This window comes from Chrysemys picta, chromosome 9 (assembly GCF_011386835.1).
Source record: "Chrysemys picta bellii isolate R12L10 chromosome 9, ASM1138683v2, whole genome shotgun sequence".
In the NCBI taxonomy this organism is placed as follows: domain Eukaryota; kingdom Metazoa; phylum Chordata; order Testudines; family Emydidae; genus Chrysemys; species Chrysemys picta.
Genome location: NC_088799.1, coordinates 1900355 through 1917817, shown reverse-complemented (window position 1 = coordinate 1917817; position 17463 = coordinate 1900355). Strand labels below are relative to the sequence as shown.

The window sequence follows — 17463 nt, the reverse complement described above, 5'->3', positions numbered from 1 at the left end:
GGTATTATTCAAATGACAATATGATTGTCAACTAAGTTCTAGTTGCTGTGATATCTAAGGGAATGCCTCTTGAATATAGAGCAAAAAATAAACATGAAGGATAAATAAAATTTCATTGTCTGATTCTTATTTCAAATCTAGTGGGTTTTTTTTTTTCAAAAATATGATTTTATCATCTATCCCTTTAAGCTGGGTTCAAACTAACAACTAGAGGTGGCCATCAAATCATTATTTACTGTCTTTTCATCTCTGCTGAAAAGATTAAATATTTCTGTACACTGAGTGTAGGCCCAGAAAATGAAAGAGCTAAGTGCAGTCATAAACTTCTTATGGATTGACCATATTCAGTCTCAGTCATTGGCTTCTAAAGCAGAAGGAATTAAAATATTTCTGCTGCTGTGGTCATCTTCCATGCTAGAAGCACTTTCACATCAACTATTCCGAAGCCAAAGTTTCTATTAAAGTCCTAACTGACAAGTTTTAACCCTGTTAGGTTTTCATTTCAAGGTGGTGATAGTTAGGAAGGGATTCTGGGACTCATTGGTTGTGTCCCTTGCTGGTTGCTAGATGATTAACTTAATTATTGAGGAACAGCTTCCTAATTTATCAAAATAGAAATAATTACAGGATGTTGGTTCTCAAAACCATACTGATTTTTAGTGGACTGTTTGTGTCTTTTAGCACTTAGTTATCCTCATTGAGAGTTCTGTGCATGGCGTGTCTGAAGAACTCAGTCCTTAGAGAAGAAAACATTTCCATTCAGCTAAATTTAATTCCAGTCTTCTAATCTCATTGCAACCATAAAAGCTCAATTTCTGGTTCAAAGGTCCTTTTACACCTTTGCCTTCTTCCTAAGGAAAGCCACTTGAGTGGTAATGGCATATTATGTCTCCAGTAAGAATACATCCATGAAAGGAGCAGAACATCAAATGTTCCTTTTCTAGTGTCCAGAATAATGTATTGGCAGATGGTAAATTTAGCCAATTCACCACCACTATTCAGAGAACTAGGGAGGTGAGTGTGGAAGGAGTTGGATTTACTCTGGCAATGAATGGATCATGTGTGTTGTTACAACACCCTGGACAGATGGATGGAGAGAGCAGATTAATATAAAAATGTGAGGGGGAAATATAGGGTATGCAAAGTATTTCTAAGGAAATGGAAAAATATTGGTTTGGTTCTTTGATGCTTTCTGATATAAAGCATCTTAATATTGATTCCTTTGGTGTTGTGAATAGTTGGGTCAGTGATTTCATTGCTGGGTGATAAGGCATTTCTGCTATTCTCCATCCATTCCCATGGAGAACACCAAATGGAGTTCTGAATCCTGAAGAAGGCTGTGAATAAAAAAGTGGTGGTTTCCAGAATTTTAGTATTCAGATTTTGGATTATTTTAAGTGATGTATCTAATTTTCACTGCTGCGGATATGGCCAGATTGGACAAGTACAAAAGGAGTCGTTCCTTGAAAAGATTTTACTCTTCTCTGAACTAGCAAAATAGTATTAAAAATAGTTTCAATAAACATTTACAGGTTTGTTTTGAATGTCCTGTTGAACACTCAGGAAAAAATAATAGTAAAAATGTATACTGGACTTTGTTCCATCCCACAGATAGCCACCCTTGATTATAGGCAGCGCAGGTAGTGATGCCTGTACTTCAGGTTGCCTGGCGCTTTCCATGAGAAGACCCTGTTTTCAGTTGCTTATGACCTTGCCAAACTTAAACTGTTCATACCGGGTGTTTGCCTGAGGCTGAATTATTCTTGGAAAATTTTAGCTAAAATGATTCAGCCATTTCCAAGAATGAGACTAGGGTAAAATAAGTGATTTTGCCCATGTTTAATAAAAAAAAAGAAGTCAGATATTTTGTTGAAAAGCTGTAGCATGTAAAATAGTATGTGGTCGTGTAATTAAAACGATCATAATGCTTATTCACAAGGGGGCCGAATTAGGGTTGCACAGACTGGCATTTCCTAACCTTTGAGTGCTTGACTTTGTGACCTTAATAATGATCTTTTAATGTAGGGGTTTTGAATGCAGTTCTGGATAAAGGTAGTTAGATAAACTCTCTATTAGATGTGTCTTCTCGTGTGAAAAGATTTTTCTTCCTCCCCTAAGATGGGAGTGGAACATCGTAGCCATGTTCCTGTATAGACTTTCCACTCCTGTTGAACGTGCACAAAACCAAGTTCTTGTGTACTTATTCACTAATTTCAGCTACAGAAATTAAATTTATAAGACAGCAGATGACCTAACCCAAGCGTTGATACTTATTTCTGTCCTTCAAATCCTTGTTAACAAGTGAGAGGTTGTTTATCCAGTAAGTATCCTTTAAACCAAAGTATTTTATCCAATTCAGCATTTTCTGTGATTAGGATACAAATATTGCTGAAGATGATATGTCATTTTAATATGTCAAGCTAATATGGGGGGGCTAGCAAATGTGTTTAAAGTAACAAAACATAACTATAATTCTATTAAATGAAAACATTATGGAATATTTAAGACTGGATTAGGTAGCCATTGCACACTTTTTGAAAGTAATTGCAAATGTTAATTCTATTCAAAAGGCTATGAGCGCCCACAGGATCTATGTTGGCTAGTAGCCGGGAAGGAATTTCCTGTATGGTAAAGCACTGTACCTTTGGAATGATGCTCTACTTTATTTTTCATCCTCTGTAAATCAGTCTCTCTCTCCCTCCCTCTCTCTGTGTGTGTATATATATACATAAATACACACTCACACTCTCGCTCTCTCATATTTTATGTGCTGGAGGTAGGATACAGGACTAGTTGGACTAAAGGTGTTTTGAGTAGAGCTGTCACGTAATCTTAATTTATTTCTTTATTTTTCTCTTTTCTTTCAGTGTTGTCTGCCAAAGCTTAGCAAATAGCAGCTATGGAGTAAAAGGAAAATCACCATTGCAAAAATTGCACCTTGTTTCACGAAGTATTCATCATCCCCATTATACAAGTTCAAAGTTTCAGAGACCTCCACTAAGGACATCAATTCAACAGTTCTCCTCTCTTAATCGTCTTCCCTTACGGAAAACCAAACTTTTATCTGTAAAATATGGATACCTGCCCCGTAGAAATTTCTGGGTAGCTAGACTGGCTTCAAGGCTTCTAAAACTTCGCTATCTTGTATTAGGATCTGCTGTAGGTGGTGGCTATACAGCAAAAAAGGTATTTATTTGCAGAAGACATTTTATATGTTTCATATTGTTTGACAGGCATTTCAGAATAGTAGTTATTGCTGCCGTCAATAAAATGTAGAGTTCCATCATTTGATCAAATAAAGACAGCGGAGAGTATGAGGGTAGAGAGGGGCAAGTTATTTAAATTACTAGAATAGATTTTATTGGACAGAAATGGGATTGGGTTTTGATGACTGTTTTGTAGATGTTGTGACTAAGCCACAAAGCCAGTGCGTAAGATGACTAGCTAGCGCAATAGATTAGTAGGTAAATTCTTTTAAGTAGAACATTTATATGCTTCTCTTATGACTTTTTTTCTGTTTTTGTGTTAGACGTATGATCAATGGAAGGAGATGCTGCCTGATCTCAGTGACTATAAGTGGATTGTTCCTGACTTCATTTGGGAGCTTGATGAACACATTGACTTTGGTATCACAAAAGCTAAAATATGCTTTGATTGCTAAAGATCAGCGTATGCCACGCTTAGATTTAAGAACATAGGTGTTCAGAAGCTGGTTGCTTCTATACAAATGTTCTTATACCATGATTTTAATAAGATAAGTGTTCAGGGATGTGTCTTAGGAAGGCACACATCTCATACATGCATTCTAAGAGGAAAAGACCACATAACATTTGGTGGTGGTTATTCCAACATCTATCCTGCACATGGGTGCATTGCTTGAGACTAGATGAAAAAATCGAATTATGGAATAATTAATCATACACTCTCAGTGATGGTATTTAAAGTATGCTGTCAGCCTGAAATCTTTTTGTTTGTTTGCTTTTTTAAAGGAAAGAATTAAAAGTAGCAGCAGGTGCTATACTTGGCAGTTTTTGTTGTTGTTATAATCAAATTCTTGGTTTTGTGAATATTTCTCTTTCTGGTTGCTATGTGAAAGACTCATACAAATAAAAGGAATATCTGACTAAGTATGCAGAAGGAACTGTGAAACAGCCTAGCCACAAAATGCTGTTGAATGCCCCAAATAAACTGAAAAATAGGAAGAACAGGAGGACTTGTGGCACCTTAGAGACTAACAAATTTATTAGAGCATAAGCTTTCGTGGACTACAGCCCACTTCTTCGAAAATAGGAAAATACTGTCTTTGAAATGTTTGTTACAGTAATTGTGTTGTACAGATGCTCTCTTGTTCTCTCGCTCTCATATACATAGAAACAGAAACAAACATTAAAATATAGAAAGAGAAGCATTTTGATTTCTGACACAGAAAAATGGAATGAGCATGTGAATGTGTTTTAATTTTTAGATAGTTACTAAATTTTACAGTGTAAACTATTCTTGCTTATAAAAAACCTCACCTTTTTATACTTTTTCCCTAGAAAAATTTAGCAAAGCCCTTCCTGATGCAGAAGACCTCGCTAAACTTCTACCTGACTTTGACAAGATTGGAGAGAGCCTCAGTTCCCTGACGGGCTTTTTCTCACCTGGTGAGAACAATTTTTCGGCTTTGTTTTACTTATGAGAATGTGTATTGTTACAATGTGAGATCACAACACGTCTTTAAACAACAACAAGAAAAAGGTTTGTGGAAATTGTGTGCTGTTCTACCAGTATCTCATTTGTTTTTTAAAAATAAATTGTGATAACAAATGCTCGGTGAGAACTGAGAGATGTGAAACTGAACAGCGAATTGTAGACTCCTAGTCAAACTAAAACCAAATAGATTGAAAATGTAAATGTTTCAGTGAGGTGTAGATGCTGAAGCTAAGTTGCCAGTGAAGGTGAGAGGAGAGGTCTAGCCAGTACACTTTAACAATATATCATTGTGCTCACGATAGGAGAAAAGAATGATTTTGTTAAAGAAACGTGCTTCAGGCACTGGGTGATTATTTTTTTAAAAAACTACCAAAATATCTCCATTTGTGTTGGGTGTAGCATTAAGTAGATGCAGAAGATTTGTCACTGACCTAGTAGTCTCTCAGGGGCTCAGCTGACAATTTTCTACTTGAGCAAAATTCTGATTGAAGTTAGTGGGAGTTTTGGCTGTGTAAGGACTGCAAGACAGGCAGAATGGAACAAAGGATGACGAATGAGCTCTAAAACCCAGATGCTACATGGCAAATGGATGGCCATATTATCAAATCCGCACACCCTATTGGTTGTCCATATCCTACTGAATTTAATCTTTAACCATTTTCTCATTTTAACAAATTCTAAAAATGTATTCTGGCAGTGGAAATTAATAGATTTTAAGGCCAGAAAGGATCACAGTGGTCATCGATAGTGATTCCTTCTGTTCTTTAGAATCTATGAATCTAGTCTGATTTTCTGCATAGCACATGCCGTAGACATTCACCCAGCCACTCCTGCAGTGGAGGGAAGTCTCCTTCCCTGCTACACAAGTGAAACATTATCAAGCCCCCTAAACTTTTGTGGCTGAACTCAAGGTTATCTTTTAGAAACACATCTAATCTTGATTTAAAAATAGTATATTGTAAATTTAGACGGAGATATAAAGATGTAGATGTACATATAAAGCTTCATAGCAATCACATTTTTTCATTTAAGTGTGCTTGAAAATTACTGTCACTGTTCTAGGTCTATTTGCATGTTCATAACAAGCTTACTTGCATTGTCTGAAACAAAACTTTTAATATTATTAGAATGCATAATATATATAAAAAAACAACTTTACAGAGAGCAGAATCTAAATGGGATTCAAGTGTGAGGGCGATGAGAAGGGCAATATCAGAAACCAGAGACAAGTAGATGAGACCTCCTATGTGTTGGGGTTTTCTTAACTGGAATGAAATTTTGACTTTGGTGCGAGTTACTTGTTATCCATTTTAGCTGCATTTGTTAGCATACCAAGATGGGCAAGATTGGTTATGACTGCCCAGTCCCTGAACTCTGAGACTGAAATCCCTCACATCTTTGCTTTGCCATTTGTTTGTATTTATAATTTTTATTTCCCCTTTTTTGCTGGTTTTTCACAGGTTACAATTTGGTTAGTGAAGTCATAGGAGCTTCTGATCTGCTTCTCTTGTTAGGTGTGTAAAAAGCCATTTTTACTGCCCTTAACGTGCCTCTTTAAAATTAATTAATTAAACAGTGATACATTAAAAAAGGGAGTGAATAACAATGCAAATGCAATTTATTGCAACAGTTTAATCTTGAATTGGAAACATTTTGTAACTACTTTAAGAAAACTCAATTCCCACAGTGCCAATGAAAAGCCAATGGCTCACTGTCAAAACACTAAACAGATGCCTATAATTCAGGCATTTTTCAGAAGTTTGTTCAGAAGAAAATTATTTATAAGATGCAGGAATATTTTGTGTTTCTCATCACAAATGATAATATAACTAATGTCCCATCATCTGATGTCTAACACACACAGTCATTTCATCAGCAAAAATGTCTTCAGAACTTAAATGCTCTAGTTGAAGTTTCCTGTTACCTTTTATAGTAGCCCATTCAGTGTGAGTTGGATGCTAGATTGGTACAGTTGTTAACAAATCAGTTTTAAGCTGTTTCTATGCTTATTTACAATAATCCGTAGAATGATTGCAACTTCAGAGAGATTATTTGTATAGTAAATACCTGGGTACTGAGTTGTACTAAAAACTGGACCTCCTATTAGACATAGTTTTGGGTTTTGAACAGGGTACTAAGGCATTTCAGTAAGTTTCTGTAATTATTTCCTAGGTTCCCAAGGAGAAACAGCATTCAGAGCTACAGACCAGGGATATGAAAATGACAAACAGTACAAAAAGGTATATTTGCAGAAAGTATTTAGTTATTCAATCACAAAGCTTTAAAAAAAGATTAAAATCTGTGTTTTTTCTGTAGGAGTTAATTTTTTTAAAAAGGCACTTTAATAACGAACTGTAGCTGTAGATTTAAAGAGGCTTGAGAGAGCTGAAATTGTTTAGTATATTGTAATTTAACAGCTAGACTAACAGTTAAAATATTTTGTGGGGAAGAAGGGAGTAATATAAAGTCATTAAACCTTCTGTCAAAATGATATTCTCTAAAGACTTGGGTTGTAATGGGCATGTTCCTATAGTCATTCTGTATTCATTTTAAATTTGTATGCAGCCTGAGGGACTGATCCTGCCAACACTTACTGCTTGTAACTGTGACAGTGTTGGTTGGTTCAGGCCTTAATATAAAACTCAAAGTGCTGCATCGTGCACTAGCTTCAGTTATACGTCTGAAAGTATTGCATCTTATGACCCTTTTCCATTTAGACATTCTACATCAAGCTTTGGGTTTAATTCTTTTTCTGCATAAAACTTAGTGCAGCAATTGTTTTTATGGCCTGCTCGTTTTCTAGAAAAGGAGGGTTTTTTTGTTTTGATCCTAGAAGATGACTTTGCTGTGTGAAATGTCACATCAGCTGGTTAATAAAGTTTATTAGCATGCATGTTCAACTTTTGCCTTGCAAGTGAGGAAAGTAAAGTTTAGCATTGCAAACGTCTAGATCACAGATCTTATTTTTATTAGTTCTCTTAACCACCAAATAGCATCTCTGATTGTTTAATTTCATTTTATAGTCGTTTTCATTTTTGCCATTGTACATTTTAAAAATTTCTGAACAAATCGGAATGAAATCTAATACATGCTGAGAACTTCTTTGAAAAATATTTGTCTTGTTTGTGAATCTAATGATCAATACTGTGTATACCTCACAAATGGGAACGTTTATCATCCCAGTCTTAGCAAAACTGTAAATAACACTCTTATTTTAAACACGTCTGTGCATGCAGACATGTATGCATGTGTGCTGCATTAAATGCATGTGTACACTTACTGCACATGCCTACAATGAAACCAATACAAGAGATCACCTTTTACTAGGCAACCTCCTTAGGCTGACCAGATAGCAAGTGTGAAAAATCGGGACAGGGAGTGGGGGGTAATAGGAGCCTATATTTAAAAAAGCCCCGAATATCCGGACTGTCCCAATAAAATCGGGACATCTGGTCACCCTAAACCTCCTGTCTTGGACCACCTCAGAGTCTCCACATTTGAAATGAGTACCGTTCTGTTTCCCCTTTATTAGAAGCCTACCTTTGCTTAGCAACAGATTTTTGTCTGCCTTGAAAGGTTGCTTAAGACAGGTGTTCACTGTTCAAAAGTTAGTGTTTCACTCTTGGATTGTGAAGTAAAGGTCTTCTTTCCTATTGTCTTAACAAATCATTTATGAAGCTAAGCCAAATTACTTGCTTTCATATATATTTTGTTGAATACCGCACATGTAATGAATGCTTATTAAGCTTGGTTTCTAAATGCAAATACCAAGTCATAAAACAAACCAAGGCAATAAGTAGTTTTATAATAAATCAGTCTTAAGAAGAACGTGGTTTTTTCATACCTTTTGGTGGAAAACTCACTTAGATCTGAATGAAACAATTGATTAACTGCCCCCAAATCAGACAAAATGCTATGGCTAATCATCTGAATTCCCAGTAATAATTCATGCAAGGATCCTCTCTTAATATGCAGAGTTTCTTCTCCCATGCCTGTGACTGGCTAAGCTCAGTGCTATATTGCTGGGGACTTGAAAACAGAGGAAGAAGAGTCTACAAATCTTTATTATTATTGACTTTTCTGTGGCATTCATTGCCGTAGTATTTGGGTGGTAAACAATGTTAAAGTCACAAGAAAGCATTTTTAAACTTGAATTTGCTGCTTATGGGCCTGGTTCAACTGTCACAAAAGTCAATGGGTATGTTTTTATTGACTTCAGTGGAGGTTTTATGGAAGGCATTAGAATTTGAATTCAGGCCTCCAGTAAAAGGCTGTGTTACTGCGCTTCTGACCGTCCTTAATGAGTTAGCAATGGTTTGTTTTGAATGTTTTAATTTTATTGCCTTAATAGCATCCACTTGCTCTTTCCTTTTATTTGTACCCTGTAGGCAGTGGAATAATTCTCATTCTATTTTCTTGTTCACCTTGTCCTGCTTTTCTGGGTACATCCCTCCTGTGCATCTCTGTTCTCCTGTCTCATTCTGAGGCCTAAATTGGCTGTGAGGAAGAGGTGCTGGCTCTGATGAGCATTACAATTGGGGCCCTGTTCCTACACTTGTGGAAATGGGAGAACACTCTACTGGACCTAGTATAAAACAGTACCTCTGTTTTGTTCGGGAGTGAGAGATCTGCTTATGCTGTCGGGCAGAGCAGGTGGAGCATGCTGATAGGCAATCAGCTGTAGTGCGGGGGCAATAATCAGTAACACAGTGTGTAGCTACTTTGAAGGTTTGGGATATCAGAATGGAGAGGGAAAACCCTCTTGTTTTTAATGCATTTACTGGTGACCACAGAACTTTCAGTTTGCCACAAAACTCATGACTCTGCTGCAGAAAACATGGGCCCTGATTAAATCTATGGGCCTCTTAAAGTTAATCTTAGTTTTGTTATACTAATTATATCCAGCAGCTCTGCTAATGGAATAGCTTTCTTACTGCAGGGGAATGACTCCTCAAAACTGAGGGTTAAAGGTATCTTGGGTTTTCAGGACTGTATACTGTTGTTATGGTTGTGATTGAAACAAGACGTTCACTGATGGATAATGAAGATAGAATAGCGACTTGGTTTATTGACAACCAAGATGTTTTCTAGACAATGGGTTAGATGACCTTTCTTCACACTGTGCATTCCATTTCTGATCAGCATTAGGTTGCATTCCATTTCGAGTCAATATTAGGCCATGTTAAAGATTGAGAGAGGTAGTATGCATACCTTAATAGAGACGTCCCTGACCTTGGTTACTTCCCTGGTTCTACAGTAACGTGTTTTTGTTCTCATAAGTCTGCCTGCCTGGAGAGCACAGATCTGAAATTATTGTTGCTGTTTTCAAGGGTTTAAAAATTTCAAATTGTATAGGTGTGAGGGCTCCGGCTGGAGGTACGGGTTCTAGGGTTGGGCCAGAAATGAGGACTTCAGGGTGCGGGAGGGGGATCAGGGCTGGGGCAGGGGGTTGGGGGGGCGGGGCGGGGGGTGAGGGCTCCGGCTGGGGGCTCTGGGGTGAGGCCAGAAATGAGGAGTTCAGGGTGCGGGAGGGGGATCAGGGTTGGGGCAGGGGGTTGGGGTGCGGGGTGGGGTGAGTGCTCCGGCTGGGGGTTCAGGTTCTGGGGTGGTGCTGGGAATGAGGGGTTGGGGGTGCAGGAGGGTGCTCCAGGCTGGCCAATGGGAGCTGCAGGAGCAGTGTGCAGACCCCCCTGGCTGCCCCTACACTTAGGAGCCGGAGGGAGGACATGCTACTGCTTCTGGCAGCCACATAGAGCCACAGCACGCACAGAGCAGGGCAAGGCCTGGACCCCACTTCCCGGTGGGAGCTCGAGGGCCAGATTAAAATGTTTGAAGGGCTGGATGTGGCCCCGTTTGCCCACCCTTTCCTTAGATGCTTATGAAAATGGGGCTACAGCTCCGAAGCCATTAAGGTTCTTTTGAAAATGTGGCCCTATAGAACTAAAGCCTGATAGATTAACTTGAGAAATGTGTCTGTTAATGTTAAACTACTTACTCATGTGTTATGAAGGGGAAGAAAAAGAAAAGGTCATTTGTAATAGTTGGAACCTATGCCATGGTTCTTCATCATTCCGTGTGATTGTGTATTCTTGTTCCCTCTGTGCGATTTGTACCACCCACTTTGTCAGCAAATTTGTAAAACTGTCTTGATCTTTAGAAGAGAAGTAGCATTTTAATGATGAATTCAGTGTTTTTCTCATGCAAAATCCCATGAATAGATTTTAGTGATGGTTAACTTTGTTAGGAGAAAACAATGGCAGGGTCAGTGGAAGGAGGGGTGGTTCTTTGAGCCTGTGTCAGTGTAGATGCTCCTGTAGGTGTGCATGCAGTATTAGTCTTTTGACGATCAGTGTCTGTCTGGGTCACGCATGTGCCTTGGGCCTTGTGCATGCTCCTGTGTGAGGACATAAAGGGTGGAACAGCCATGACCCTCCCTCCATTCATCTCCTCCTGCCTGTGGGCAGCGAGATGAAACCCAGCACTGGCTGACCCATTTCTCTGTTGTTGCTCTCTATATCTTATTTACAAATTTAATTGAAGAATTCATTCTTCTAGTCAAATTGGCCCTTCTTGGACTTTCCCCAAACAAAACATAAAAAAGAAGAAAAAGGACATTCTCTCTCTCCTCCCCCCCCCCCCCATATAGAGGGGGTTGAGGGTCAGTTCTGACCTGCAGGAAATGACATCCACCAAACTGGAGCCAAAAAAACCATCCTCAGCTAGTGCCCTTTCCAGCAGACACCCCGCACCAGGATTCAACAGCAAGGAGCAGAGAAAGACGCTGGCACCAGCTGTCCCAACATCAAAGCCCAGCACCAAAAAGCAGGCCAGACAGAGCAGAAGTATAGCTCCAGGCACCATACCAGGCCATCTCACAAGGAAGGACCTAAACACCAGGCCTCCAGAAACAAATCCCCTGCAGTGTCAAGGGCTGAAGCTGCGAGCTCAACCACCTGCACAGCCCAAGGAAGGAGTGGCCCAGTACCAGCCTCGCCACCAGTGCCCACGTTGGCACTGAGGAGCAGGCCCATCCCGGTCCTGAGACACATACTGATTGAGGTTTCTGTATCTCCACTGTGGACATCCTTCACACTGAGACCTCTGCCGGCACCATCAGTGCCAGCACTGAGGCCACACCCACCTACCTGCGCTACCATTTGAGGAGATGTTTTTGCTGATATTAAGCCAGGATTTGTCTCCCATACAATCAATTATGAGGGGATCTCACTGAAAGCACTAGAAGCTTCCAGTTCAGAGAGACAGCCCAGGCGAAGCACAACTGGCAGTGGGCTAGTGGTTCTCAGTCCTCATTGTGAAATGCCATCTTGGCCCTTCAGGCCATAGTTGGGGCTATCCTCACATGTCCTGGAGCAGATCTCTCTCCCACACAGCATGGAAGAGGAGATCTCGTTCTCCAGTGTCACCATTAACCAGGTCTCCCATGCCTGAACCATATGTAGCTCTCCATGAAGAGGTGATATCAAAGGAATTCCAGCAACCTCCTTCTCCACCAAAAGAGCTTCCTTCAGGCTGACCTTTGATGACTTCATGGTGTTCCAGTACCTTACAGGCTCTTCAACGCCAGCCAGGCTTGCCCTCCCCGTCAATAAGGATCTGCTCGAGCCACGCTTCCTCTGATCAGAGAATCAAGAAAAGAGACCAGGTACCATAAAAAGGCTCTGAACATTTCTGTGCCCATCCTAATCCAAGGTACAGAAAAAAATCCAGGTCTGCAAAGGGCACCTCTAAAGAGGAGAACCCTAAGAAATAGAACCTCTTCAGGCAAAAGCATGTTCCTCCATCTCATTGCAGTTCTGTATCATGAGCTCTCAGGCCCTAGTCACAAAATAGTTTTCTTACATGGGAGAGAGTGGCCCTTTTTCTTGACACAACTCCCACCGGATTGTAAGGAGGATTGCAGCAGTCTTTGCCTGTCCTCCTGTTTAGTCGTACTTGGTCTTTTCTTGCTCTATGGCGTTGAGGTTTCTTAAAGTCTTGTTACATGCTTACCAACTGGTCAGAGACCCCAGTCCGACATGGTCCTCAGCATTGTTCTTCTAAATCTCAGGAAGCCCCCACCCGCACCTTTGAGCCTCTTTTAGAATGCTCTTTGCACTCTAAGATCATCTTAACTTCATCCCTCAGTTTATCTCAGAGTTCCACTGAATCAAGCAATTAACTGGCTTGTCTTTTTGTCCCAGAACCCCACTATGCACTGGCAGAGGAAATGCTACATACTCTGGATGTCTTCAGAGCCTTACTTTATTACATGGGCAGAACCCAACTTTACTTTAGACTATCTCCTCATTTATTTGTACTCATAAACAGCCTGTCAGACTGTCCGAGCAGATAACAGTGTATCTCAACATGTCGTCAGATGGCTTGTGTATCTCTCCCCCTTAGTGTTAAGGCTCCTTCTCAGCTCAGTGCCAATATCAGAAATCTGTAAGGCAGAGACGTGGGTTACCTATTGACCTTTGTTAAACACTGTGCTTTGGAGTTAGCTGACAGGTCAGATGCCAAGGTTGGGAGAGCACTCTGCAGTCACCGTTCGACTGATGTAGCTGCAACTCCTAATTTTCACCATCCAGAGGTAGTTGTCAATCAACTACAGTGGGATTTACACTGACACACATTCGAAGCAGAAAGAAAAGTTACTTATCCTACATATGCATATGCATCCGAAGAAGTGGGTTGTAGCCCACAAAAGCTTATGCTCTAATAAATTTGTTAGTCTCTAAGGTGCCACAAGTACTCCTGTTCTACTTATCCTACAATAACTGTTTCTTTGAAATGTTGTCATGAGTGTGGATCCCACAGCTGCATCTGTCCCCACTTCCGGAGTTTTCAGCAGACATGGGTTTTGGATTGTTAGGGAATCTGAGGGAGGGTTGCTGCTGCTCCACCATTTATGCCCTCACAAGGGAGGGTGTGTGTGTGTGTGTGGCTCCGATGGACACTGCTGTTCAGAAGACTCCGAACTCTCACTCATGAAGAGCATGCATACTTATGGTGGGATTCTCACAGACAACAGCATCTTGAAGAACCTCCATTCCTGGAGGGTAAGTAACCATTCCTTCCTTTTGTTGTCTATGTGCATTATGGTATTCAAAGATTTCTCTTTCAGTTGTAATGCAGTCATTAAAGACAAGAGAAAGCCAGAGGAAATGTATGTAAAATAATGCTATGGGTCTGATTATAAACAAAGGAAAGTCTCATTCCTTACACTGCCACCATTTCTGCTTTGAAAAGACAATTACTTAGCCTCAGAAGCTTTTTCCTTGGTTCCCTGGGGAGCAGCAGGCCCAGAGAACAGGTATTGCTGCAAATAATGACAGATTCAACAAAACCTACATTTGATAACATGGACCAGTGTTACGCACTGTGCGATGCCCGTTTAAACACTAACGGGCAAGCTAAGGCTACCACAGCAGCTTTAACTCCATATTTTCTTCCTTTTGTAGATTATGACCCTTAATATAATTTTTAAAGGGACACTGTCAAGTCATTTTGAGAAATTCTTTACTTGGTACCAGTAACAACTTTACTCAACAGAATTCTAAAAGCATACATTATTTTTCACTTGTTAGCTTTTTTGCTCTTGTTGGACAGTGAAATTTGATGGATCGGTTTCATTTCTGGTTCTCATGCATTAGCATGATGCATTTGTGTTTGGCTTTCCAGCAGTGCAGAGATTTAAAAAAAACAAACACAAAACAAAATAAAACAACCTCTCCCCTTTGTATTTATTGAAATATAAATATGAAACGGTTTCTCTTCCTACAAAGATGGATAAAGCTTTTTTTTTTTTTTTTTTTTTTTTTAAACCCTCTAATTTAGGCTTTATCCTATTTGACAGTGTCTGGTTTTTTTTTTTATCCATCCATATAGTGTGTGTCTGTGCTTATGTGTAAATGCCTATGTTTGTGAGTTTTTTGTGCGGTATATGTATAGTTTGATGATACATGAGCTCTGAAGAACAATTTTGTTTTTCTTAAAAAAAAATTCAAATTCTGACATTTGAGGCTTGTTTTTAAACACTAATGTATATTTTGAAACTGGTAATGCTATTGTTTTCTTTAATGAAAATTTAATGTTACATTTGAGCAGAATATTGTTCAAAGACTTTAGTGTTTTTTAAATAGGTTAATACATTTAATATTAATCTCCAACTTTTAAAACTAGTTGTATGAGAAATTCCAGTGGAACTTAATTCACACACTTTCTGAACAAATGTGAATTTTTAAGACACATAGCTATTAATAGAATAATTGGGCAAAAGAAAATTAGTCACTTTGTTCATGGAGAAACTTGGAAATAAGTTGAAGGTATTAAGCGTGACACATTTCTGCAATTCTGGATGGGTGAGAGGACCTATGCAATTTAACTAGACACTGCCAAGGTGCTATAGAGGGAGAGCTCTCTCTCTCTTTCTTTCTCCCTATATACCCGTCCAAAAGTCTTTCATTCCTTTAAGTCTGGAGGTTGAGCAGCAGGGCAAATCCTCTTTTGACAAACTATCCAAGCAACTGAGGTATTTAAGAACAAAAAAACCTTGTTTATTCTCAGCAAAGTTGAACGTGTTAACTGTTACACATACAGCTATATGTACAACTTTGTGAAGAACACCCAAACTTCAGGTCTTTCTTATTGAACTTCCTTCTACTTCTTGTTTAAAAAAAATGCTGATATCTGAAAATACTTTTGAAGTGAATAATTGAGGATGCAGTGCCAAAAATCTCCACAAAGTCTCTTCAAACAGGGCTAGTTTAAACCTTTTTTAGGATTTGGACACTTTTTTTTTTTAATAGGCTACGTTTTAGAATTAAAGTCAATTTGTTGTTCTGTATGACCTACAGGCTGGCCAGCTGTTTCCAGTCCCATTGGCTAGTAATAGCTGTTGAAATAGGTTTTCTTTTTTGTTTGAACTGACCCATTCATTCCTGTCTGTCATCTGTTTTTATGTAACGCTCTTTGGTTTAACATTGTTTTCCTCCCACCCCCAATTTTCCCCTTCCTTCTCCTTGTTGTAAACTCGTGGCAGGGCCTGCTTGGTGAACTCATTCTATTACAACAGCAAATCCAACAGCATGAAGAGGAAGCACGCAGAGCTGCTGGCCAATATAACACGGGCTCTCCCCAGCAGAAGCGAAAGGTGATGGTTCAAAGGGCACTATGTACTATATTCATATTAACCAAGTACTTCAGCCTCCTTCATTTGATGTAGAAGAAGCTAATTTTAATCTGATCACAGGCCCAAATAATTATTACAAAAATCTTTTTGCAAGAGCACGTGGTGTTAAACTGGTCCGGCTTCCTGTCGCTCTACCTGGGGTGCCATTAAATGACGGTGGATGTTCTGGGGGCAGTCTTCGAAATCATTTAACATCCGTTTCTGAAACCTTTGTTTACTTCTAAATTGACCTGTATTTTGAGTTAATATATTTCTAGAAATTGGATTTAGGGAAGACAAAGAAGCCTAGTCAGCCTTAAACTGAGTACATGCTGATTTAGCTTTGCAACTCTGATATCAGATGCTGTATTTATCTCAGACCTATCCTAGTTCACTTTATTCCCATGGGGTGAGAATTCTAGCTAAAACAACCTGTAACATCGTATTAGGATGAAACCATAAACATTAAACTCCCCGATATAGTTGCAGTGATAAACATAGCCTGTGACAAAATTAGTAATAATACACTAGTGAGCATTAGCCGGTTACCAATGTCTGATGGCTAATGCCTGGGCAAAATCTGATATTTGTAAATATAAAGAATATATTGACAAACACCTGTCGGGAATGGTCTAGAGCATACATAGTCCTGGGGACTGGACTAGATGACCTCTCGAGGCCCCTTCCAGTCCTATGATTCTATGAAACCTAGTTTGTGTCTCAGTAGCTTTCTCTTGCCTAGCTTCCATCGTAAATCACAGTCCAAGCTGATTTGGTGTAGCTATTCTGTTGGTCATCTATACATTATTTTACTTGGTGCTGCAGTTGGATTTTTAGCATTAGCATGTTGCTGACATATTGCTTACTAGATAGGGATAATTTAGTAGTCATGGGTACTTCAGAGCTAATTTTTGTAGCCAGTATAATCACTTCTGTGACTGAAAATACAGTTATCTGTAGTTCCCATGTCCACAGAACCTACAGTTCATTCTGACTTTTCACAGTTCCATAGCTTTGGAATTAACCACTGGATACACACCTTTAACACTCTCTGCATCTGAGGTTGTATCCGAGAGAGAGATGGAGAAGACTTGAAATAAAGTTCTATACATAATGTTGTATATAGCCATGGTTTTCACCAAAGGGCCTGAAGGGGTTTAAAATCCTAAAACAGTTTGCATTTTAAATGTCAGTACTCCAGTCTGTCTCCAGCATCCTTTGTCAAGCTACTGTTAAATGTTAAGCAAACATTCCTTGCCACATTGCAGCTCAAGAACTACCCTTCCTCCTCCTCTGTACAACTATGGGAAAGATGAGTAGTGAGGGGGAGGTATGTTTCTTCATGTTTCATTTTTTAGCTCATTTAGGTAGTGCACCTTTGGGGTTTAGAGAAATTGACCAGTCCTGCCCTCAGTGAGACAACATGATACATAATAAAGATGCTGGAAGTGTAATGCACTGGAGTCTGACTACTCTGAGAAGAATTTGTCCAATAGTACAGGGGTGGCCAGCCTGAGAAAGAGAGCCAGAATTTACCAATGTACATTGCCAAAGAGCCACAGTAATACGTCAGCAGCCCTCCATCAGCTCCCTGC

General features: G+C 39.4%; 1 protein-coding gene across 12 annotated transcripts in view; it reads left to right on the top strand.

The window, feature by feature from the left end:
* OPA1 (OPA1 mitochondrial dynamin like GTPase) overlaps positions 1 to 17463 on the top strand; it is an 83110-nt gene that overhangs the window by 2978 nt on the left and 62669 nt on the right. For 3 of the 12 annotated variants that reach the window (XR_010590524.1, XM_005302874.5, XM_065557491.1), the window contains exons 2-7: positions 2868 to 3186; positions 3530 to 3626; positions 4539 to 4646; positions 6156 to 6209; positions 6868 to 6935; positions 15740 to 15850. Coding sequence is in view for 9 of the 12 variants with exons in the window: in XM_005302874.5 (XP_005302931.2) it covers positions 2868 to 3186; positions 3530 to 3626; positions 4539 to 4646; positions 6156 to 6209; positions 6868 to 6935; positions 15740 to 15850 (757 nt within the window). In the remaining 3 variants the exon portion in view is untranslated. Of the gene's footprint in view, positions 1 to 2867; positions 3187 to 3527; positions 3627 to 4538; positions 4647 to 6155; positions 6210 to 6867; positions 6936 to 15739; positions 15851 to 17463 lie in introns of those variants that run through there. The other 9 variants (XR_010590525.1, XM_005302875.4, XM_065557492.1 and 6 more) reach the window with 4 other exon arrangements.